This window comes from Falco cherrug, chromosome 2 (genome assembly GCF_023634085.1).
Source record: "Falco cherrug isolate bFalChe1 chromosome 2, bFalChe1.pri, whole genome shotgun sequence".
Lineage (NCBI taxonomy): Eukaryota > Metazoa > Chordata > Aves > Falconiformes > Falconidae > Falco > Falco cherrug.
Genome location: NC_073698.1, coordinates 32,425,057 through 32,448,761, shown reverse-complemented (window position 1 = coordinate 32,448,761; position 23,705 = coordinate 32,425,057). Strand labels below are relative to the sequence as shown.

Genomic DNA, 23,705 nt, shown 5'->3' with positions numbered 1-23,705 from the left:
TTGCCCAGCATCCCGCCGCGGTAACCCTTCCCGTACAGGGTGAAAATAACCTTTCGTGGCCGCCAAGTCACACGGCTCCCCCTTGCCCGCGGCGGAGGCGGGGCGGAGACTCGAACCTGCGGCCGAAACGTAGCGGGGCCCGCCGTCTCGCCCCTCCCCCGCCGTGCTCCGTCAGCGGAGGTTTGTCCGCCGCGGGCCGCCGTCTGCCGGCTGTGCGTTGCCGGGCGGGTCCGCCGGCCGCGGGAGACGGAAGAGCTGCCCGCGTGCGCCGCCCGCTCGCGCCGTCCTCCGCCTGTGCCCGGCCGCCTGCCCCGCCATGAGCGAGAAGGGCGAGCTGGACCTCACCGGTGCCAAGCAGAACACGGGCATGTGGCTGGTGAAGGTGAGGAGCCGCCGGCGCGCCCTCGGGCCCGGCCCGGTGCGGCCTGTGGGGGCTGGGCCCCCCTCCCGTCCCCGCTCCGCAGTGCCGGGCTGGCGGCCGGCCGGGCCCCGCGGTAGAGGCCGGGCGCCGGCGCGGAACGGGGCCGTGCCCGGGGCGCGGGGGGGCCCGGGCCGCGGCGGGGGGCCGGGGCTGCCCACGTCAGGCTTGCCTGGTGTCACCGGGCAGCCGGTGCCCCCCGTCCCTTCGCCTGGGCGCCGGGGCTGGGCGGGCAGGGCGTCCGTGGTGACCGAGACACCGCGGGGAGGCCGGGTGGCTGGAGCTGCCCTTGGCTCCTGCTCTGTTAGGGCTAACAGCCGCGGTGGTACCGGCGCTTTTGTTTTCCCAGAACTCTGAGAGTTGGAGAAAGTTTTGAGTGCTCCCCAGTTCACATCCTGGTTAAAAATAAAGGAAAATAAACGCTTGTGTCGCAACAGCTCATTTTGGTGCTAGAGAAGTATAGCTATAGTGAACGTGCTATGAAAAGATACAAAGGCCACCAGATCAAACCCAAGCACCAGTTTGGGGCATGGCCATGCTCTCCGTCTGCTGCTGCTGCTAACTAGCCCACCGCTGCATGCCCACCGGCTCTGTTCTGGGGAGGGGCTTTCTATAAACGTGCCTTGGCTGCTTCTGCTGGCAACAGCAAGCATTGGCTCCGGGAAGAGGACACTCACAGCCAGCGGGGAGAATATGTGCCCTGGCCCCCTTCTAGTCCCATGTGGATGTGCCCTCGTTTTTCTAGACCCAGACATTTGTTCTGTCTGGGGAGAAATGGTTGCCTCTTCCTCCTTTGGGGATGAAGGGAACAGGCTCAGACCGTCAACTTGTGAGAACCGGTGAGGGCAGGGTAGTATCCAAATGCTGGTCCTGGGTGGTGAGGGAGTGTGACACCGTAGTACTTCAACTACCAGAAAATCTCATTGTGGCCCTTGAAAGTGGTGGGGGCATATCATTGCTTTGTTGTGCAGAATTTCTGGTTGTGAGGAGGTCGCTGCATCTGGCTTCCTCTTTTTGTACTGACACCCAAATGTCTGGTTTCGTGAAACTGTAACGAACGCTGCATAGTGCTCTAATCATAATAGCTTATCTAGGACAGTAAAAATGAAAGCTGACAGCAGAAAGCTGGAAAAGTATATCATGATACACTGAGTGGCAGGATGATAAAATTGTAGATGAAATTCACAGTTGAAAAATCAAATCAGATGTGCGTAGAGAAAAACTGCTAATTACACATACATGGGGATTGGGTCTCTGCTGATTGTGATTCAGAAGGAGGTTAGGTTTTCAGTAGATGTGGATAGCTATAAGAATGTCATGTCAAATGAGCAGATTCAACATTGGACATGATTACTAAAGATAGAACAAAAGAGAAAACATTATTGTGCCATCATATTCCCGGTACCCTGAATACTGTATGTAGTTCTGGTCTCATTCTCCCCATTGTGGAAAGTATACGGTGGATCTAGAAACAGTACAGAGGAGAGCACCAGGGATGATCTGGGGAACAAGGAATGGTGGCTGTGGAGGGGACTCTTGAAGACATTGTTGCCTTTCAGACTGTTAAGGTGATTGATTTGGAAATCTTACAGGAGTCTGAAGTAATCAGGAATGTCACAGGTGAAGAAGGAAGAAGTGAATAGGCGAAGGTGAATCGTGAAAGAGTCAGTTGGAACACGAGTATTAGGGGTGTGTCAAATGAATTCCTCTGGGGCTCAAAGCAAGCAAAGCAGGTACCATTTTGCACAATATGTAGTTAAATTTTGGAACTTGTTGCAATAGGAGTTTGTGAATGTCAAAACTTTGCAGAAGCTCAGGAAGCCATTAGACAAATTCAGGCAAGAAAATAGAATTGAGAGATCAAAAATGAGTATGCTTCCTTACCGCAAGACTGCTGAGTGGAAGATCCTAGAAATTAGAAGAGCATGCTGGGGAAATACCTTTTCTTCTTATGTTCTCCTGTTCTTCCTGAAGTATCCCTGTTGGCTGCATTTGGAGATGGGACACTGAACTTGCTTGTCCTTTAGTCTGATGTAGTTTGGTGTTTCTTGAAGCAAGCCAGGAATTTTCAGGCACATCTATGCTTACAGTTGATGCCACTCTGAGCACAGATTTAATGAGAAAACTGGACTAAAAGGAAGGCTTCAATATTACTCTTCCAATTAAGTATTAATGTAAACCTTCATGCATGTGGTCTGAACTTCTGATTTGTCTGTCTTCTTGTATGTTAATAAAAAATATTACATGGTTGTTAACACTGATAGACCGTAGCAGGGGATGTGCAGGATTTTATCTTTTGAATTCCTTGGGACCTGAGCTTGGAAACAGCCATCCTTGTCACTAGGACCTTCAGCAGACTCAGGCATGACAGTGTGTAGCACCTGTACTTTCTATCTTCACTAGCTAGGGTAATGAAGCTGAATTTATTCTTCCTCTTAGGGACAGAGCAATCAGTTCTGCTGGAATTAAAAAAAAAAAAAAGAAGGCATATTTAATTTCCTTTTAGCATGTATTATGCTAGCACAGGAAGTATTCCGGAGAGACCATTTAACAGGCAATAAAAATAATGTAGTGATGGGTATTTTAGAAGTATGAGCAGTAAGAGGAGGCACCAGAAATTGAGTGAGTCACTTTAGTACAAACCCAGAAAGCAACTGGAATAATTTTTTGTGCGTTTTCAGTGAAAGCTGAGATAGGGAAATGTAAGAACTCTTGGTTATGCACTTGTAAAGTGAAGCCCGTTTAATGTTAGCCATTGGAATTGTCAATTTCTTGTTTCCTGTGTGGTAGTTTGTTGGTTTTAACCTGCTGCATTGATCTATATTTAGGAAGATGGTATCTTTGTATAATTTCTTTTTGTATGTTCAAAGGAAAATGAAAACATAGAACCTGCCATCAGCCTTACTCAGTTTCTGGTGTACATACTGCATACAGATTGCTGTATAGAGAAAGAGCTTATTTAATTTCACATAGAAGGTTGGAAGTAGTTTATTACCGGTTGAGGCTGCTTGTGTGTTTTGTTTTAAAGGTAGACAGGACGCTGAGAATAAGCTGAAAGATGCATGGAGCAGGGGCCCTTGTGTCCTACGCTACATGCAGGGTGTCTCGCGTACTGGGGCATGGGTGTCTGATGTGAATAGCAGGAAGAAAACAGCAGTCTGAAGAGGTCTTGAAGTGGTGCTATTCAGTATGTCAGATTTCTTCTCATGATTAAATTGTAATGTTTTTTTCAAGAGAAGAGTGTTCTTGCCTACAAATCCCAGAATAAAGGCCACTTGCCTCGAAAACTTTCAGTAGCCTTTCAGTGTGGCAGACAGAGTATGACTGTCCATACGCCAGCCTTTCTGTGGGTATGTACTTTTCAAAATCCTGCTGTGGGATCTTTGAAAATGCTTTCTGCTCTGTAAAAGCAGGTTGCTCTTGTTTTCTGTACATCCTTTCAAGGAGTGTAAAGTGTTTGAAAACTGATGTGTTCTCCGTAAGTTAAACTTTTATTATGCTAAAGTTAATAGAAAGTGGCAAATTAAAATGTCTACAGTGTGTAAGACCTTATTTTATCTTTCCTGTGATTGTTTACACCTTCAGCATGGAGCTACAGAGTTTAGCACATGGTTTTGGGAGTACCATCTGGTTTATACTGAAATATCTGTGTGTAGCTAAAAGTAGTCCTTTGATCACAGTCCTTCATAACTCTCTTTCTTTCTCTACATGGCCCTTGACTGTAGATAGGCCAGCAGAAAGATGATTAATTGCACTCTTTGAGACTGTTTCCCGTACAGCTGAAAGAAATGTGATTGATCTGCAGTCTCTTAATCTGAATAAATTCCCTGTCTGATTATATTATATAGCAAGTCAGTGATTTTAACAACATGAGTCCTTCACTCCTTGCCCACTTATACTGAATGTGTGTCTACTTCATTACCTGGCAATATCAATTAGATACAGATTAGGTGCGAGCAGATAAAAATATTTCCATTAAGTCAGCTGGGGCACATGTCATAGCATTTATTTTGGCTTTAGAAAGAATATGGTATCTGATTTGACATGAAATCCGCTGTAGAAAATTACCATTTGAAAACTGTGGAAAAAAATGTGTATCTCAATAGATTGTGCCAGTTCGTGGCTTTCTGTTGTGCGTGTGACGTTTTTGACCCAGCGTTAGGACTTTATGGAAACCTGGACTGACATTTAGTTTGGTTGAGCATTTGGAGGACATCTGGCTATTTCACAGTGCTTCTCACAGGGGTGCTGTGAGACCAAAGGAAAGTGCTAAGCACCAGTACCAAGATGTTTTCTGGATTTTTTTGAAGACCAGATAAATGCATGATTAGTGTTAAATTCATTTGAGCTTTAGGAAGCTAAGAGGTTGCTGTTTGTCAGCAAGTTCACGGAACAGGCTCTTCGCAACTTCAGCTGCACAGTGAAACTTGGCTTAGTTTTATTCTATGCAAGACAAAAATCAAACTACCAAGTGCCTTTTTGCAGCTTGAAACAGAAAATGCCACAGACATAGCTGAGTACATTTCTCTTTCTCACTGACTGTGTCTCACACCACTTTTCTATGTGGGCACAGATGTTTTCAGTAGCTGTGGACTGTGTGAGCCAGAATAAACTCTGCCGTACCAGTAAAGAACATTGCTGCAAAATTAAAGAATGTAGATTTGTCCTGATGTGTCATGAGCACATGAGGGAAAAAGATATAAAATTCCTGTATCGGAATGCTTGTTTCTACATGGTGTTGGAACAGTAAATGATTTTTCCTTTAACAGGTCGCTGTTTTGTTAGACACTGAGACTACTGTAGGTCTTTAAGATGGTGTTCTCCCAGCAACTGCTGCATCCTTATTGGAAAGAAAGGGTTTTATAGGAAGTAGTGGCTTCTGTTAGACTGTTTTCAGCTATTTCCTTTTGAAATAAATCTGTAATTCCCTCAATGAACATCTTAACAATTAGATTTGAATAGTCAGATGTGAGGTTGTCCTTACTGCCTCAGGTCTGTATTCCACCTCTTGATGTGCCACAGTACTTCTGCATCTAATAACTTGTGTGTAGGGGGGAAATTGCTCCAATCTCTCATTTGATGTACTAATGTATCATGTTCTGTCTTTATAAAAAGCCGTAATTGAAAAGGCAGTCATAATCGTTGAATGGTGGCGACAAAAACTTGTGTTCTGCAATGCTATGTGAAACATTGCACTCTGCGCTTATAACTGATTGAGATGGCTTCTGGCAAGGAAAGGTGGATATGGCTAGAACTGATGCCATGTGGTGGAGGTAGAGCAGTTCCTCATTCCTCTGGGGCTAAACTGAGAAGTTTCAAGTGCCTCACCAAGGTTGGATGCATGAACGTAGGGGCTGAGCTGGAAGATCCTCTCTGGGGCAGAGCAGTGACAGCCACTAGCTCAGGCCACCTTTTGAAGTCCTGGGGAACTGTGCAGATTTATAGGTGTTTGTCAGTGATAGCACCATATATCAAAACAAACATTTAATCAACCTTAAGATTTCACAGAATAAATGTTGTTTGTCATCTTTAACCTTGCCTGGTCTTTAAGGAAACCCAGGATATCTCTGCTGAGCACTGGGTACATTCTCCTGGCATTACTGTCTCCAGAAAAAAGAAGTGCCGTCACTGCTGCACACAGGCGTGCATGTTTCTTCAGGTCTGGGACACATCTGGAAGTCTGAGGACTGTGGGTGTGTGGCACAGTGGCAGCAGCAAGGCGTTGAAGCTGGCTGTGGAAGTGCCAGCTGTTGGGGTCTAGGTTACCTCATAGTGAGCTGGTACTTTTTTGGCCAGAGACCGGAGAGGCAGCTTGTGATTTCAGCTCACACCGCATTGATGGGAAAAGAGGAAAAATGGGTCTGCTTTGAAAGCCAGCTTCCACGTTGTTGGTTGATTATGTAGGCGCATTACTGTCCTTCATGAGCTCACATCACCTGATGCTGCAGATGCCAAAACCTTTGTAACTCAAGGAGATTGTGTGTAGGTGAGTCAGCATCAGTGGAGCAGCTTTTATTCCTTGGATGTATCACGTTAAGCGGGGCTGCTTGTTCCTGTCCCTGCACTGACCTCTGTTTTGTGTAGCTGTTTGGGGAAATGCATTGGGGAGCTAGTTTGGTTGTTCCACCTACTAAATACAAAATCAGTACAGCTAAAACATAGAAGTCCCCCACACCTCCCAGCCATCTCAGTTTGCTCTTTCTGTATATTGACCAGCTGCACAAAGGCTTTTCCTGATAGTGTGGTGGGGTGGGGATGAGTGACTTGAGACAGATCTGCCTAGCATAGTTCTGCTGTTGGAGAAATGGACATCTGGTGGGAGTGGGACTGTGGTTTGCTGCTCAGCATGTCTGAAGTTCCCAAACTCTTAAGCCTTCCCTTCACAGCACCTTTTAGTCTCAGAGTTGTAATTGCCTAACTTCTCATCATAGTAGTGGTTTGGTTGCTGTTTTTTTTCCCCAGAGAGATGACAATTTCTAATGAATATTTAAAATTCTAGTTTTACCTGATAAAATTATTGGGACTCCTTAGTTTAAGAACATGATGCTGATCTTTTTCTGCCTTTCATGAGTGGATAATAGTATTTAAGGTATTAGAATATTTTTCCTGCATTTGGAACTCTACACTGGCTTTATTTTTATGCTACATTATTCTCTTTGCTCTCCCTAACAAAATATATATATAACAGCTTGAGAAGTGGGCCCTTGTGAACCTCATGAGGTTCAACAAGGCCAAGTGCAACATCCTGCACCTGGGTCAGGGCAACTCCTGCTATCAATACAGGCTAGGGGTTGAAGGGATTGAGAGCAGCCCTGCAGAGAAGGACTTGGGGGTACTGGTGGATGAAAACCTGGATGTGAGCTAGCAATGTGTGCTTGCAGCCCAGAAGGCCAGCCATATCCTGGGCGGCATCAAAAGAAGCGTGGCCAGCAGGATGAGGGAGGTGATTTTCCCTTCTACTCTGCACTCATGAGACCCCACCTGGAGTACTGACTCTAGCCCTGAGGTCCTCAGCACAGGAAACCCATAGACCTGTTAGAGTGGGTCCAGAGGAGGGTCACAAAAATATTCAGAGAGGTGGAACACATCTCCTATAAGGAAAGGCTGAGAGAGTTGGGGTTGTTCAGCCCACAGAAGAGAAGGCTCTGGGGAGACCTTATTGTGGCCTTTCAATACTTAAAGGGAGTTTATAAGAAAGACAGGGACAAACTTTTTAGTAGGGCTTGTACCAGTAGGACAAGGGGTAATGGTTTTAAACTAAAGGGGGGTAGATTCAGACTAGCTATAAGGGAAACAATTCTGCAGTGAGGGTGGTGGTGAGACATTGGTACAGGTTGCACAGAGAAGTTGTGGATGCCCCATCAATGGAAACACTCAAGGTCAGGCTGGGTGTTTCTCTGAGCAACCTGATCAAGTAGATGTCCACGGTTATTGCAGGGGGGGTGCACTAGATGGCCTTTAAAGGTCTCTTCAACCCAAACAATTCTGTGATTCAATATTGTCTACTATATTTAGGTCATACTGTATTCTGAAGAGGTAGGGTAAAAGCATTTTAAGAATTTTAAAATCTACTTTTCTTGAAATCTGTCTTGTCTTAGGTCCCCAAATACTTGTCGCAACAGTGGAATAAAGCTTCAGGAAGAGGTGAAGTGGGAAAACTAAGGATTGCCAAGTAAGCCTTTACTGTACCTTTATTGACTGCATTTTTTAGAAGAAGTTACCAGCAGTAAAATAGGTTATGTTGCACCTCTTATAATGCATAATACTGTTTCTTGCAAACACTGCATATTTCTCTGATACCTGAATGGTACTTGCTTGTATAGTAATTATGAATATAAATTTTATGAAATTACTCTAGATAGTGGTTGTATCCCATTATATGATGTTTGATTTCTTAAACCCAAGTAATATGCACATCTAACTAGAGAATGCTCTATAACTTACATGTGCTATTTTGCTGCTTCTGTTCTCAACTGCTGACACTTTTCCCATTCTTGGGCATCAGCATAACAAATTTGAGCAGCTCAGGAGTGAAGATGAGTAATAAAACTAGGATTTGAGTGTGGGTTTTTATCAGGAAAGCTAAACTTGTGGAATTAGATTATGAAAACTAAAACATTAAATATTTTCTTTTGCAGAAATCAAGGAAGAACAGAAGTAAGTAATTACTAAATACAAAGGCTGTGAATGTGTTATATTTTTAATTCTAAAAATTGTTTAGAACTTGTTTAGAACTAGTTTCTAATGTCACATTTTTTTTTGTTACACCTGTAATAAGGATTGTACCACAAAATCGGCAGGAGAGAATTCTGTTCATAATTCTGCCCATAGATTTACTGTGGGACTTTCATCAGGTCTCTTTGTTCCCTAGGTTTGTTTACCCATCTGTAAGCAGCAGTCATAGTAGCGACTTTTTCTAAACATTTTGAGATGTATTAGTGCAAAAGGCTGTCTGAGGACTAAGGAGGATGATGATAAAGTGAAAGAAGTTGGAGATGAAGGGTTGCAATTTCAGAAAGTATTCTGTCTTATATTTGGAATTTGGTCCTACTAAATATAAAGCAACTTGAAGGTTCTGCATGCAAAGGTAACTTCTTTTATTAGCAGCCTCAGTGCGTGATAGTAACTTCCTGTATCTTTTTCAGGAGATAAGGGAAGTTGTATTAGTTAGAATTACTTCAAGTACCACTGAATAGGAAGAAGCTGGACAAAAAAATGGGAAGGAAACAAGCTGCATTTGCCATTTGATAATCTGGCCAAAATCCTTTTAAGATAAGTGGAGAGAGTTCTGCTGGAGGTTTGAATACCTCCCTAATTTTGTGACCCTCACACCAAAATCTTGATATTGATGAGACCCACAAAGTTCATTTTGCAGACCATGTAAAACCAAGCAGTAAGGAACCCAACGAGTATGTGTGCCTTCCTGGGGGCCCTGTTGCTGCATGGCAGAATGAGGCTAAGCAGGATGCACAGGAAAAGCATGTACTGCTGGTCTGAAATGTCCCTCTTCAGGTTTCTTGCTGTGTCCTGTGGCTGGGGATTCTGGTTACCCCAGTCCCCCTAGTCCCTCTTCAGCTCCTGTATTGGGTACACCATGTAAAAATAGCCAAGGAGCTGTATTTGAACCTCTCTTGGGCTGCATAAAATTCAGGAGTTCCTGGGCTAATAACACTTGTAGTATATTAGCACTTTTCCTGGAATTCAGCTGGCTGTGTGAAACATTTTAAAGCACTCCTGCTGAGCAATGTCTGAAAACTTATTATGCCTTACATTTTAATAAGTATAATCCAATTGTTCTCGTGACTTCAGGAGGAAGTAATTTACAATTTTTTAAAAGATGAGTAAATTTTAGTAAGTAAATGAAAGCTTTGAATTCTGCATTTCAACAGGAGATCAATATAGTAAGACTTTTATCCCGCTCTTTATGTTTTTGAATTGGAAATTTGCTATACTGCTTGTGTTTCCTCTCTTGTTTTCCCCATAACTCTCAAAGCTGTGCAATTGAGTCTGTTTAGTAACACTGTGGTAATTGTGACTGTTAGGTGTCATTTACTTTGAATGAAGAGCTTGCAAGCATCAATGATATTGGAGGAAAACCTACTTCAGTCAGTGCACCAAGGGAACATCCATTTCTTTTGCAAAGTGTGGGAGGACAGACCCTAACAGTGTTCACAGAAAGTTCAGTAGGTAAGTTAGAATTGAAGTTATTTGTTATGATTCCAATATACATGATTTCAATAAACTGCATTCTGTAAAGGCCATAAGACCCAGAAGTCAGATTTTGGCTCTCTTGTGTTGTTATCTGCATACGCTGTTGTACTTTTTTTGTTTCTGTCTCTCCTTATATGATTTAGCAACTAATCTAAGTTCTGCACGTAGGGCTTTCATGTATGTTTCAGCTGTGAGTCTGCTGAAGAGAACAGGGAGAGTGTGGAGTGCAGTACATTGTCTATTCCCCTTTAGGTTTTTCACTGGAAAAAATGTTTTTAAGTTTCCGTGCACTTTTGGGATCAACTAATACTTTTTTGTCCTCCTTGAATTGGTGTCTGCTGTGAATATAGTTTTACAAGGATGCTGATTCTTCCTCTGTCCAGTTGAACAGATCCATTTTATCAATGAACACATCTGTTCACCACATTGAAGTACATATATGGTTTAAGTGTATTAAAGCTTAATAAGGTCATGATACCAAACAGTGCAGCAGTTGGGTTATCATTTTTCTCACTGGATTCCAGCTGTTTGGCCTGCCTTAAGTTCAGCTCAGTAGCTCTATGAGTGATTAGGATATTCAAGATCATATGTCCCAAATCACATGTTAAGCTTAAGGGACATCGTAGCGTTACACTGTATGGTAAGTTCAGCAGACTGCCTTGCATGTAACTCCTATGTGCTATAAGGTTTTTCTACTGAAATTACATGATCATGTTCTGGATGTTAGAGACAGAAGGAAGGTGTCTGCAGAGTGTACCTCTTTGTCTGCAGGTTATCTGTTTCAGGCATTTAAGTTTTGGTGTTCCCAGAAGACAAATAATAGTAATTTTTTTTTTTAATACTTCTGCCTTTTGTTGGGCAGAAACTACAGTGTGACCAGCTTCTGATTTTTTGATGTTCATAGGCTGGCAAGTAATTGCTGTGATGGCCGTGTGATGCTTTACCAAATAAGGAGGGAGAATCATAACTCACAGGACAGACTTAGAATACTTAGTAAGTTTGACCACCTCCTTCTTAAAATCTGTTTTAAAGATTTAATGGCTGAGCTTTGAGATATTACGGTACAAGGAGCTTGGCTCTCTCAGTTGTGTTACAAATACAAGCTTTTACACTACAACTTAGGCACTTTGCATTTGTTGTCCCTTTATCTGAAAGTAATGTAATTGTGTTACTGGTTTTTCACTTTAAAAAAATTGTATTGTTCTGTGTGTGACTTGCAACACTTTAAAAATACTGGCTTATAATTCATAGCTTACAAATGTGGAAAGGGAACAAATTTTCAAGAATGTTGCAAGCGTTTTAGTAGTACCTGATCCTTCTTCATTTCTCTGTGCCCGTACCTCAGAATGCTTGACAGAAGAGAGAGATTTTAGGTGTGAAGATGTGTTTAGAGTATACATTCAGTGACTTTTACATGATGCAAATCCCATGAGATTTTGCTTCCCAAAATACCTTATGATACAAAATACTGCTTCAAAAACCTCTTAACGGTAACTTGAGTTGCAGCAAGTGCAGATGCTTAACTTAAATGTGGAGTATTTGTCATCAGTTAGAATGAAAGTCATTAGAATGGGATGGCTGGAAGATGCCTGTTTATTTCTGTTTTACTGTCTCTAATGCCTGTGTCTAAAAACCTTTAGGTACTTAGAACCTGTCCAATTATTATTTAATAAATTAAAAATTTTGCATTTCTTAGCAACTAGAAAATGCTATTCAAGGACCATGGATTGCTTGAGTAGAAGTTGTTATATTAATCGGGAGCAAAGGGTAGTTAGTGAAATGAGAAATACTTGAAGCACTGAATAAGCATAGACCCTGTCAAAATTGTTTTTGTTTGAGATCAGGAAGCATAGCATGCAGTCAGTGAGTTTTCATGAAACTTGCTTAAATGCAAAACGGCTAAAATGTGTTGCTGTTGTGTTAAAGCTGGTGTTGGCAGTACAATCAAAAATAAACTTTAATGTGCTTTTCTAGTATGACTTTTTTTGGTTGTAAAGATGAATGTGACACATACATTCCAAATTCCAGTCAGATTTCATACAGACACCATGTTCCTGCAGCCGCACTCTTGTGTTTATATGTGTATTGCCAGTATGTTTTGAGCTTTATGGCCAATTTCAACAAATTTCATAGTGAATTATGGCTAGCATGACAATAGGTGTCTGAAGCATGGGACAAAACTATGTGGATATCCCAGCCGAAAGAAAGACTGCTACCCTATTTGATACCAGGAAGTCCACATAGGAAAAAATGCTATAATTATATCAACCATGAAAAAAGACTCAATAAAAACTTACATCTTTGCACATCAGTCAATCCGCAGTATGAGATAGTCATAGGAAACTGAAATTCATTTATTCTTATGTTCACAGACCAGTATTTGTCTTCAAATTATAATTAGCATATTTTTGTGAAAATGTGATCTCGTTCCTTTTTCTTTTGTGAAGTGCACCATGTAACAGAATCAATATGCCAATTTGAGCTATGGGCCAAAGATTAAGCTGGTATGGAACTGCAGCTGGCGTTGCTAATGTGGAATCTGGAAGGATGCATTTGAGGAATTATGGAAATGAAATACAGATAAAAAAGTGCTTCATGCACTATTGATGTCAGTCAGTACCCTTCTTGAGGACTGAACTTACCTAAAATGGAGCAAATGGCATAAACCAGTTGGGTTTCTTTTGTAAAGGGTGGGGAGTTTTTTTGATTGTGGGTTTGGGGGTTTATTTTTCTGGTTTTTTTGAGCACGTTAAAAGCCCTAAGATCTATTCTGTGTGCTGTCTTCTAATCCTGGGATCTTTATGTTGTAGAGAGATGGTCTTTCAGAAAATGAGGGATGACAAAACTGCTTCTGAAATATTTTGTAATCTTGAAAGATGCTGCAGGGAGTTTACATGTTCTGGATAATTCTGCACTTCACATTGACTTGGCAGGTCACTTAAAACAAGCAAAAGAGATCAGATTTGACAAGTAATTTAATATTTTCTGCATGATGTAATTTCTAGATTTCTGAATTGGATTTTGTGTGGGTTTTGTTTTAACTGAACTTGTTTCTAATACCTGTTGAATTGGAAGAAGTACTTTAGTTCTTACATTGTAAACCTCTGCATCTCTGGTGGTCCCATATTGGGGACAGTATTGTTAATCCACAGCAGTAGGCTCTTCTGAGGTGCCATTTGTTACGTCCAGAGTCTAATAAATTGCAGTTTCTTGGCCTTCTGTAGTTTGCACACTAGGTCTGAGCTACTATGAAGCTGGATAAAGTGGATCCCAACCCAGATACTATTAAAAATCTGGCTGCGCTGGCTTTCACACTTGGTGCACTTTCTGTTTAGACTAACTGGGGTTTCTCCTGTTTCTTTTTCTGTATTTTACAACAGCTCTAATGAATATTACAGAGTAGTACAATGCACTCCAAAAATAGTAGTTGCAAAATATCTCCCTACTTCCTTTGCAAGGGAATTTGCACATGTGAGATATTGCTTTGTCTTCATTGCTGGGCAAGACCTGTGGTGGTGTTCCTGAATATCAGTTTAGCAAAGCTGTGGCTTCTGTGATGACTGCAGAGGGATCTGAAGTACAGTTGTCTCTTGCTGTGTAGGTCTTGCTGTCTAGGCTGGTTTCAGTATTATTTCTGCATTAAATATGAACTACATTCTGTTCCATAAACATCACCATATGTACATCAACAGTTGCTATGCAACAATGCTATTTGTGCTTCCAGTCACTTTATTTTATCTTTGTCATCAGCTATCATAGCTGTAATTTTTTGGGCGGGAGGAAAGGAGAGCATTTTGCTTATATTTCCATTTGTTGTATTGAACAAAATTAATTTTTCTTATGCATGTATAGCTAAGAACTATCTAGGTGCAAGTCATGGCATGACATAAGGTATATTTGGTTAAAATTGTTTTTTTCTGAGCTTCCTACTGACAGACACCCTGACATAAAGATGTGCTGTAATTTGACAGTTTCTTTCTTGGTTGAAGGAATGGGAACATGCTTTTGTTAAACATTTAACAGCAAAATTTTCTGATTGCAATTATAAATTAATTCTCTTACTGCTTTAATTGACTGTTGCTTAATTTTTTCGCCAGCAGGTAGTTTAGGATTGCTGTCCCTGAATATAAATAAAAATTGGAGCTATGTTACAGATAACGATAAAAGTTTCTTTCTGAGCTAGTTCTTGGACAAATGTGCTACTAATGTGAATTGGGAAAACACAGACCTTGGCAGGCAATTGCATCCCTAACTGTAAAGGGACTGATGGGTGGAGAGGAAGGTTTTACACTGCCGGCACAAATAAATTACAAGTTATTTCTGTAAAGTAGGATGAGATGACTCATTTTATTGAAATTTTAAGTGTATCTTCACAACTCCCCCTTCATAAGTGGGATTGCCTTAATGCCTGTTTTAGTGACTTTAAATTCTTTCATGCTTGTTCCATCTTGCTGAAAGTAAAAAGTGTTTAGAGAATTCCATTGACAGAATGACTGCCAGAACTTTGTTTCTCAGCAGCGTTCATGCATGGATTGTTTCACTGTTTTGTGCTTCACAGAAGACTGCTGGCTGTTAACATTGCGTTCTTCTCCAGTTTCCTGAATCTTCTCTTCTTTCAGAATCTCAATTCATGAATTTCAGCTTTTTTTGTGTTCTTGTTCAATAATACACGTAACTGCTTATATACCTTAGAACAGCTCCTTTATTCCCACACTCCTTGAATATTCTCCCTTTGTTTTGAGTTGTTTTTTTTCCTTTATACAGCTTTTCATATATGAAAGGACCTTTTCTGAGTTTGTACATGAATCACACCTACTGTTTAATGTACAATGCACAATTGTATTCCAGTGAAAATGAATATTCAGAGGTTTGTATTCTGTATTTTGTGTATTTTGAAATACCAGATCTATCCAGACATTTAAAGAAATGTGAATGGAAGAAAGACTAATAAAAATCCTGGAAAGATGTTTCTTCCCATCATTAAATCAGTTACTTCTTTAATTACATTTAATTATTTCCAATAAAATATGCAGTGCTCAGAATCTTGATGCCTTCTATTACTACTACTAATCCTATTAGATTAATGTTTGACTTCTCAAATTTCTCATCAGACTCTTTTTTAGGAATTAAATGCACTCCCTCATCATTCTGCCATCTTAGCTCTGCCTGCTGAGGAGTTTTGATGTATACCTGTCTACTTTAACAGTACTTTCCAATTATTTCTATTCAATCTGCCATGCATTTCTGTCTCCAAAATGGTTTGGGGTCTTAATGCTACTTTGTTCCTCTATGTACTTCAGTCTTTTATGGACTGTTAGCAGAAGAGGAAAACCTATCAGCAGCCTCACGATCAAAAGAAATAGAAGCAGCAGCAGCCTTTCAGGTCCCTGGCATTTATGCAAATTTTCAAATATTTTTGAGGATCATAAAGAAGATGCAACCCGTGATCATAAAAGCAGAATATGTGACTCAAGTTAGTCTAATTACAGACAGCATTTTGATGGGTCAGTATTATTGTGACTTACGGTCCATTTAGAAAACAACTGTGACTTCTTACATCATCTCTCTTCTCCACCTCTAAAAAATGGAAATTGTATTTATTTACTTCTTACGAGTGTTGCGAGAATAAAGAAATTACTGTAAAGTGGGTTCAGCTGGCTGGCACGGGTAGGCTCCTAATTTTCATTTTTGTTATCAAAACTATAGACTGTTAATGTCTGTACAAATTTAGCAATTGAGAATACAATGCACAAAATACAAGGTATGTTAGAATGGGTTCAATGTGATGGGAATAGAATTGGATTTCTGCCTTCCTCATTGACTTAAAATTTGGTTTTTTCAGTCTTACTGATGTATGTGTAAAAAAACCTGCACCACCACCACCACCCCAATAAAAAAACAACCACAAAAAAACAACCAACCAACCCCAACCTATTGATATTTATCTGTTAATCTTGCATGTTGTGGAGGAGGCTGAGCAGCTGTAGTCTGCATCAATAAAATATATTGAATAGACATAGTATAACTTCTTTTACCTTCTTCATGATATTAGTTCTGAGAAGATTTTTAAAGCAGAGACTTGTGACCTAGTCATAACAAATCCAAATTGTCTAATAATGAGGAAAAAACCCACCACTTTTTTGCAAGGCTTGAATTTTGTCTGTTTTTTTGTCTCTGCTGTTGAGGGCAAATTCTGTTGATACATACAAGCAAACACACACACTCCACCTATAGACATGATACACGTTATTGTTCTTTGAATCAGAAATGCTTGATGTGTTATGCAGTAGTTTTGGCTAGGTAGCTAGTCTTTCACTGAAACAGTTAAAAAGAAACTGCTTTAAATCCAGCTGCTTCTTACATCTCAGTCCAGGCAGCAGTTGACATCTTAGTACACTTGTGTGTCCTTCATTGTGTCCTCTTTTGTGTGTGTGTACTGAATGTTTCCTTAATTAAGTTACAACTGAGTTAGGGTACTGGTTGGGTAATAACATTGTGCTGTAAATGTGCTAAATAACACAGAAAATATGATGTCAATGAGAAAATACATGTTTTCCTGCAAACAGGCTATCCTGCATGTATATCTGAAAGTTGGCGGAATTTTAACTCACTTTGTGAGTACTCACGGGTGGGAAGAGGCCATATAATGGATATTTTCTCTTGAGGAAGCACGTGCTTTCAGCTGCTAAGACTAATGACAGCTACTGGGAAAGAAAGAAGGCTCTGTGAGATACTGCTTTTTCCATTTGCATTAGTTCTCAGGCTGTCAGCCATCTCAATGAGAAAACAGGGCTATCAGCCATGAAAACTAGAAAGAATCAGTGGAAGAAAAAAGGTTTTGTAAAATATTGCAGGTTTTCAGTTCAGTTAATGCCCAGCCTGTAAATGGCAAAAATGATCAAACTAACTGAACTCAAAAATTATTATCTGAGTTAAAGCAGTAATTCGCTCTCATCTGTAAATAAATAGCCCGTAATGATAGTTGTGACATGTCTGAGTTGAAAGCTAAGGATGAATATTACCATTTTAAACCGTATTTCAGATGAATGAAAATGTTCTTTTTATTCTTTACCTTAGAAGATGTGTGAAAAGGAGAAATGTAGGAGGAGAAGTCAAATTTTAGGTTGATAATTTTATGTAGGGGATTAATTTCATAGGGCTTGGTAGATGTTAGAACTCAGTTTACCAAAATACATTCGCTGGCTGCCATTTCTTGAAATGTGGGATTGGAATGTCATGCAGAAAGCTGTTTCTGAATCGGACTCTACCATTCACCCAAATGATAATTTTTTGGCAAGTCACTTTGCAACACTTGTGCCTAGGTTTTTCCTTCATACATTGATTCTCTGCTTTGTGGAACAGGAGACATTTCTGATTATGTGCATTTTTTGTACTTAACAGGTTGGGCTATAGTATCGTTTGAGGGCCAATGATCAGAAAGGGAAAAGACTGAAAAGATAAATTCTTGTGTGATCTGCAGAAAGGGTAAAGGAGAGGTTGATCAGGTTAAAAAAATTACCTAATACCAATTAAGAGCATTCTTTTGCAGAACCTTGATTATATTTTTTTATATATAAAAATAATATTCATTTGTCTAGACTGACCAGTGAGATAAATAGATACTATTTGTTGCTTAAGCATAATCGTACTACTGATTTTGTACAGATGTGTAACTTCATTCTTGCAGAGCTCAGAGGTGTAATGGAAGTTGTGAGTTTGGGCACTCATTTTAAGTTGTGAGTTTGGGCACTAAAGGTACCTTCAGAAGGTAAATTTATAAACATTAATCAAATCCAGTGATTATGATTTTATCATAATTTATCATCTTCTTTTCTTTGCAATCCACTTTTTACATGTAATTTCAAATAATCAATACAGAAATGTTATGTTCCCTTTTTTATTCATTTGGTTGTTTTTTTTTCCAGAAAGCCAACCGGAAGAAAAATCTGAAAGCAGCAGTGCTGGTAAGTATGGATGCTTTTTTTTGAAACACTACGAAAATTAATTATGACTGCAGCTTTTCAGTTTTACTTATCAAGAAATTGGTAAGGAGTCTTTTTTTGTTACATTTCTAGAGTAGAATTTCATAAAATTGAAAAATGATTTCATAAACTGATTCTCTGCTGCAACCAAAAGCTTAAATTATTAATATTTGTTATGTAAAAGAAAGGGAATAAATGATGTGGGAAAGCTTTAGAAATGTAATGTTCCTTGGAATGTTATTTTAAATATTTAATTTTTTTTATTTCTCAACTGTTTTTTTTTAAGTTCATTGTATTTTTTAGTTTGAATTCTTTCCTCTTGATTGGAAAGTTTGTAGCAAATTTCCAAATGTTTTGTTATTTGATTTTAATTGCATAGACTAAGTAGTCAGAAAAGTAGTCTTCTAGTACTGTACTTTATTCTGTTTTTCTAATGGAAAAAAGTTTTCTTGTGAAAGAATTATAAGTTCTTTCGAAAGAGTGAAAAATGGCTAGTTCACTGGTTATTACCTGCCAGTTACATATTAGTCAGTCCAACGACGTCTCAAGTACAGTAAAAATTCTGAGGGTGCATCTCAAACTGCCGTTGCTATAGTAAAAGTGGTTTTTTTACACAGTTCGTAGTAGTCAATAGAAGTATTGCCCTTTGGTATTTTTTTGTGAAAAGGGCAACATGCTTATATCATATAGGATATCAGCCTTCAGAATCTAAAGATTTTATTTCAGGTCTGAGCTAGTCTGTGCAGGCTTCCTTTACAGCCTCTGAAGGAGGCAGTCCAGGAAGTCTTATTCTAACATAGGTACGTGCAAGTACAATTCCCCAGCAGCTCCAGCAGAACTGTCAAGGCTCTGTGTTCCTAGCCTGCTCCCTTCTCTTCTGCTAAATCCTTTGGGCTTATGTTACTGAAATTCCTGGACAGGTACACAACAGCATGAGAATCTTACAGTGTCAAGTAATGTTTAATAAAAATCCCCTTTTCTGCTTTTGTTAAAGGGATGTTACAAAAATATCATTGATGTACTAGCACAGATAAGTGCAACTGTTTGTTAGTAAGGGCCCATGAACCTTGGAAACCAGACACATCTAATATAAAATATATAGGTAAATCTGTTTTGTCAGTAGGATTACCTCTCATGCACACAGATTAAACAGTACTGGGACTGGGCTGGCACTTGGGAGTGGCAGAGACAGCAGATGGACTGGAAAGAGTCTCATGGGCCTGGCTTAGAGACCAATTCCTGAACATAAGACTAATGCTAGTGGGTTTTCAAAATGTCTTCTTCAACGTAATTTTTTGAACACTTTAACATGGAGATGTCTGTTTTTTCTAATACTTTTATTTGAATTGCATTTCAGTGTTCGATCTTGTTGAAAGTGTGTACTTTGTGTCTGGCTAGGAGTAGGGTTTGGGGGTTGTTTTTTCTAGGAGGGAATTCTTCGTAATATTGAGGTGCTTTTTGTTACACTGGCTTAAGCATGTCAAAAGACTGGTGCTAGAAATGTTGTAGTCTGACGACTTACTGAATTCAAGGTGTGTTTTATAGCTTGCAGTTTTTCACAGTTACTTGTTAAAACCTGTTCGCTCTGATTATATGTTAATTGTGGTGTGGTTTTAACGTTATGAAGGGCTGCTTTCTAGAGATTAGTATTTTATGCCACTTGAAAACTGAGACTCACTGCTGTGGGATGTCTCATGTAAAGCAGATCTTGAGGGTTTAACTGTTAAAATGAATCAGTATTTTGATACTTATATTGCATGTCTCTGATGATCTTTAGTTGCAGGGATGCAGCCTTAGTTTTGCTTGGCTTCCGGGGGGGGGGGGGGTTATTCTGTTTCAGTTTGTATTGGAATGGTTGAATTGTCTGCTTTTCACTCATGGTGTCTCCTTGTTCCGCAAATATTCTGTAAGGTGGTCACATGTTCAATTGTTTGTATTTTTGCTTCGGCCAGAAGAATGAATTACTGTATGCTGGGGGCTGTTTAAATATGCTGAGAAGATGAGTGCTAAACCCACTTGATGGAATCAAGCTGGTTGTGGATTCAGTTTCTGAGTGGTGATAGTTGGTTTACACTGGAGCATTTAAAGGAGGGCTCTCAGCCATCAGTTGTGTTTATGTGCTTTTTTTCTCAAAATCATCACAGAACTCAGATGACCTTTTCCAGGCTGCCTCACAAGTAATTCAGATTGAGTGCTCCATTTTGCTGTTAATCTACTTTATCTTGGCCTACAATAAGTACTTTTGAGGCAAAGATGATGTCTTTCATGTATTTACGTAGCATTTTAGCATAACAAGGCCCTAATGACTGCTTTTAGGTATTTCTGTAATAAAAATATTTAAGGTTTATTTGTAGTTAGAAAGTAAGTAAAAGCAGTAAATGAGATAAATCAAAGGATTTCTAAATATTATTTATATTCTTTTAAAAGTTCCCCCACATTTTTACATTAGGAGGGTGTTGTCAGTCTTCAGAATTTCTTATGTCACAAATCATTAGTATTATGTATGACATTTTTAATCACATTTATTTTTGGTAAGTGGCTTACAACATCCCAACAGGTGAGATAGTACCAGCATTGCTACTGGATATTATTTGGAGACAGACAACATGATACTGGGTCCCACCAAAGATAATCTGGCTGGTATCCTTTCCTCAGTGGTAATCAATAGCAGATGCCTTGAGAAGAGTGTAAGAACAATGCAGAAAGCATAGTGATACCTCCCCAGAATACTTCTTCCAGCCTTTAGTGATTCACTGGTCAGGGAGATCCAGAGCCAGGTGTGATGGTGTTTTGTTTAACAGGGCCTCATGGATTTTCCTTCTATGAAGTATCCCTGTTGGTTGAGTCCATGTAAACCTTTAGCATCCATAATATCTTGAATGATGCTATGGTTAGGGTCAAAATATTCGGGAATGAAGACATAAGTGAAACCAGTTTACTTAAACTAATTTTGAGCTCCTCTTGCATGTTATCATTTTAGATCACTTTTTCTGTACAGAAATCCTATTTGATTAGTGCTTGTGATAAACAGTGCTTAGTGGTTCAACCAATGTTGTTTAGTGCCTGAAGGCTGGTTTATATTAAATGTGAAAGGAGGGAAGCAAATTACACACTCAGCTAAAGAAAAAGAGAAATGAGAATTGGCTCTCCTTGTTCCTGTATGATGATGAGCATTGGATTTAAACCCAAATATGTGTGTGTAGCTCCTGTTTGCCTATGACCTTGCTTGCACCTACTTGTAAGTGCTGTCAGTGGTGACAGAAGCTGTGAAAACCAAGCATTTGTGCCAGTTAAAGTACGACCTTCTCCCCCCGCCCAATAAAAATCCCCAGAAGCTGCTGCCCTGAGCCTGTGTAGTCTGTTGAGAATGATACGGTAAACAAATGCATTCACCTGTAGGAACAAATGTAATTGGATACTGTCCTTTTGGAAGTGCATTAAATGAAAGTTCCCGGGGCAGCAATGGATTATGATGTTGCCTAAGCTCTGAGAAGGTAGCTTTGAAAGTATAGTATTGGTGTCAGGGGGATGGGGGGCGGTGAGGTGAGTGTATCAGCTCTGTACACAAACTACAGATGCACCGTTTTCTTCAGGGGTTCGCCAGGGAGTGTTTTGTGCAACCTGCTGGTTGCAATTCCTGAACCTTCTGTAAGGCAATTGAACTACTGTTGTATCCAAATGTTATTTCTTGAAGCCTTTTATGTAAGTTTATAGCAAATAGCAGCCTTCAGTACTTAACATGCATTTGGACAAGGTATTAGTCATCTCTTTTCTGTAAACCTGCCAGTGAGTAGTACAAATGCCTTCTAAGGAAGGGAGAGGCACCATTGGGACCATTTCTGATTTGGCTTTGGTTAAAAGGAGTAAGTTATCTGAGCTGCTGCAGACAATGTAGTGTGAACCTAGTATTAAAGTGTTGCCAGTTGTGAATGTACATATTTGACTGCATACACACATATACAACACTTCAACTGTCTGTAGATCACACTTGCTTCATTTTTTTGATGTTGCAACATAAAAAATTCAGGTGGTGAAAATACATGTGTTTAAAATTTATTTAAAATAAATTCAGTGTAAGCACTTTGATAAACACTGAAGTGCATATGGTAAAATCAGCAGTTCTTTGTTAAAGGCACAGAGTTCTTAACATGACGACACAGGACTGTATAAAGCTGCTAAATGCACATTTGATTTCATCCTCTTCAAAGTGGCTAACGTATATTTATTATACTTCAAAAGTGAAACTAACTGAAAAATGATCTTCAGGAGGAATAAACCAGTAATTCTTAATTTATATACTAGCTCAAAAGTCAGTCTTGAAGATAACTGAATTACGGAATCTGCCATTTTCAAGCCACAGAAACAATTTTGGTCTTGGAAATATAACTATTTCTGTTGACAGATAAATGCAACAAAACTTTAAATACAGGCTTCCTAGTAGTTTTCTAGGAGCCATAATCATTAATGAGACTCCATTTGTAGCTGTTAAACACACAAAGAAGCAACAATTCCTGCTTTAAGGTATATGTAGTCAAAGTCTATCATACTGGTTGCAATAAATATTGTGGAGAAAAAGGGAAGGCGCACTGGTCGAACAGCAAAAAGGGTATGGATTTGATGTAGGTCAGCACTAACTGGCGTTAAAATTTTTAGGAACTTGCATAAATGGCCTTTGTGTCCTTAGGGTCCGGCTATTTATTTTAGTATACTGTATGAATATTCTAACATTTCTGTTTGCCTGAGCAGCACCGATGTATTTGTTGTCATGCAGTCTCTATCCTGGGAATAGAACCCAATATAAAACAGTGGGAATTAATCCTATGCGCCTGTTACTGTCCTTCAGCAGTGTCCACATCCAGCTTGTCAAAGTATTACACTAAGCAGAAGCATGCTTTTGGCTTGTATTAGAGTTCTTGGTTTTCCCTTCTGACTCTCGAGAAATTCCAGGAATTTCAGCTGTGCTTGGCATTGCAGATCATGACTCCACAAATTGTGTTTGTCTTCTGTGAGGGATTTTGCTGATTATTGCAGTTCACCCATCTACCAGCACGATCACATTTGATGCGTTCAGACCTTTGCCGTATTGCAAATTAGAGCCTTGAACGATGGATCAAAGGGTCAGAGGGAGATCAAATGCTTGCTGCCTTGGCCAGTACAAGACTGGCATGTAGCAGATGTAAAGCTAGCAGGAAGCAGTTTCAAAGTAAATAAAAAGAGGTGGTTCTGCACTCAGCATGTAATTGAGCTATTGAATTCGTTGCCAGAAGATGTGGATGTGAAGGTGGTATTTGCTAAAAGCTTACATGACCTTAGAGGACACCAAAGAGATATGTGAAAGGTAATCCACCGAAGGGTACTGAGATTGAGAGGACATCTGATTTAAGAGACCCCAAGCCACAAAAGCCTGGTAGGCACTGGGATCCATACCCAGTAGGAGAATCATGCATGGCTGCTCTGTCCTTAGGCTTCATTCATTCTTCTTTCAGACTTGATGATCTTAAAGGTCTTTCCAACATAAATGATTCTATGGTTTTATGATTCATGGATATCTGCTTTTGGCTACTTTGCTGGAGTCACGACACTGAGCAAGCAGA

General features: G+C 39.9%; 1 protein-coding gene across 1 annotated transcript in view; it reads left to right on the top strand.

The window, feature by feature from the left end:
* Positions 1-213: 213 nt before the first annotated feature.
* Positions 214-23,705, top strand: part of GTF2F2 (general transcription factor IIF subunit 2) — an 87,563-nt gene continuing 64,071 nt past the window's right edge. The window contains exons 1-5 of the mRNA XM_055701592.1: positions 214-382; positions 8,017-8,090; positions 8,557-8,575; positions 9,961-10,105; positions 18,055-18,093. Coding sequence (XP_055557567.1) covers positions 317-382; positions 8,017-8,090; positions 8,557-8,575; positions 9,961-10,105; positions 18,055-18,093 — 343 coding nt within the window. The 5' untranslated portion in view covers positions 214-316. The remainder of the gene's footprint in view (positions 383-8,016; positions 8,091-8,556; positions 8,576-9,960; positions 10,106-18,054; positions 18,094-23,705) is intronic.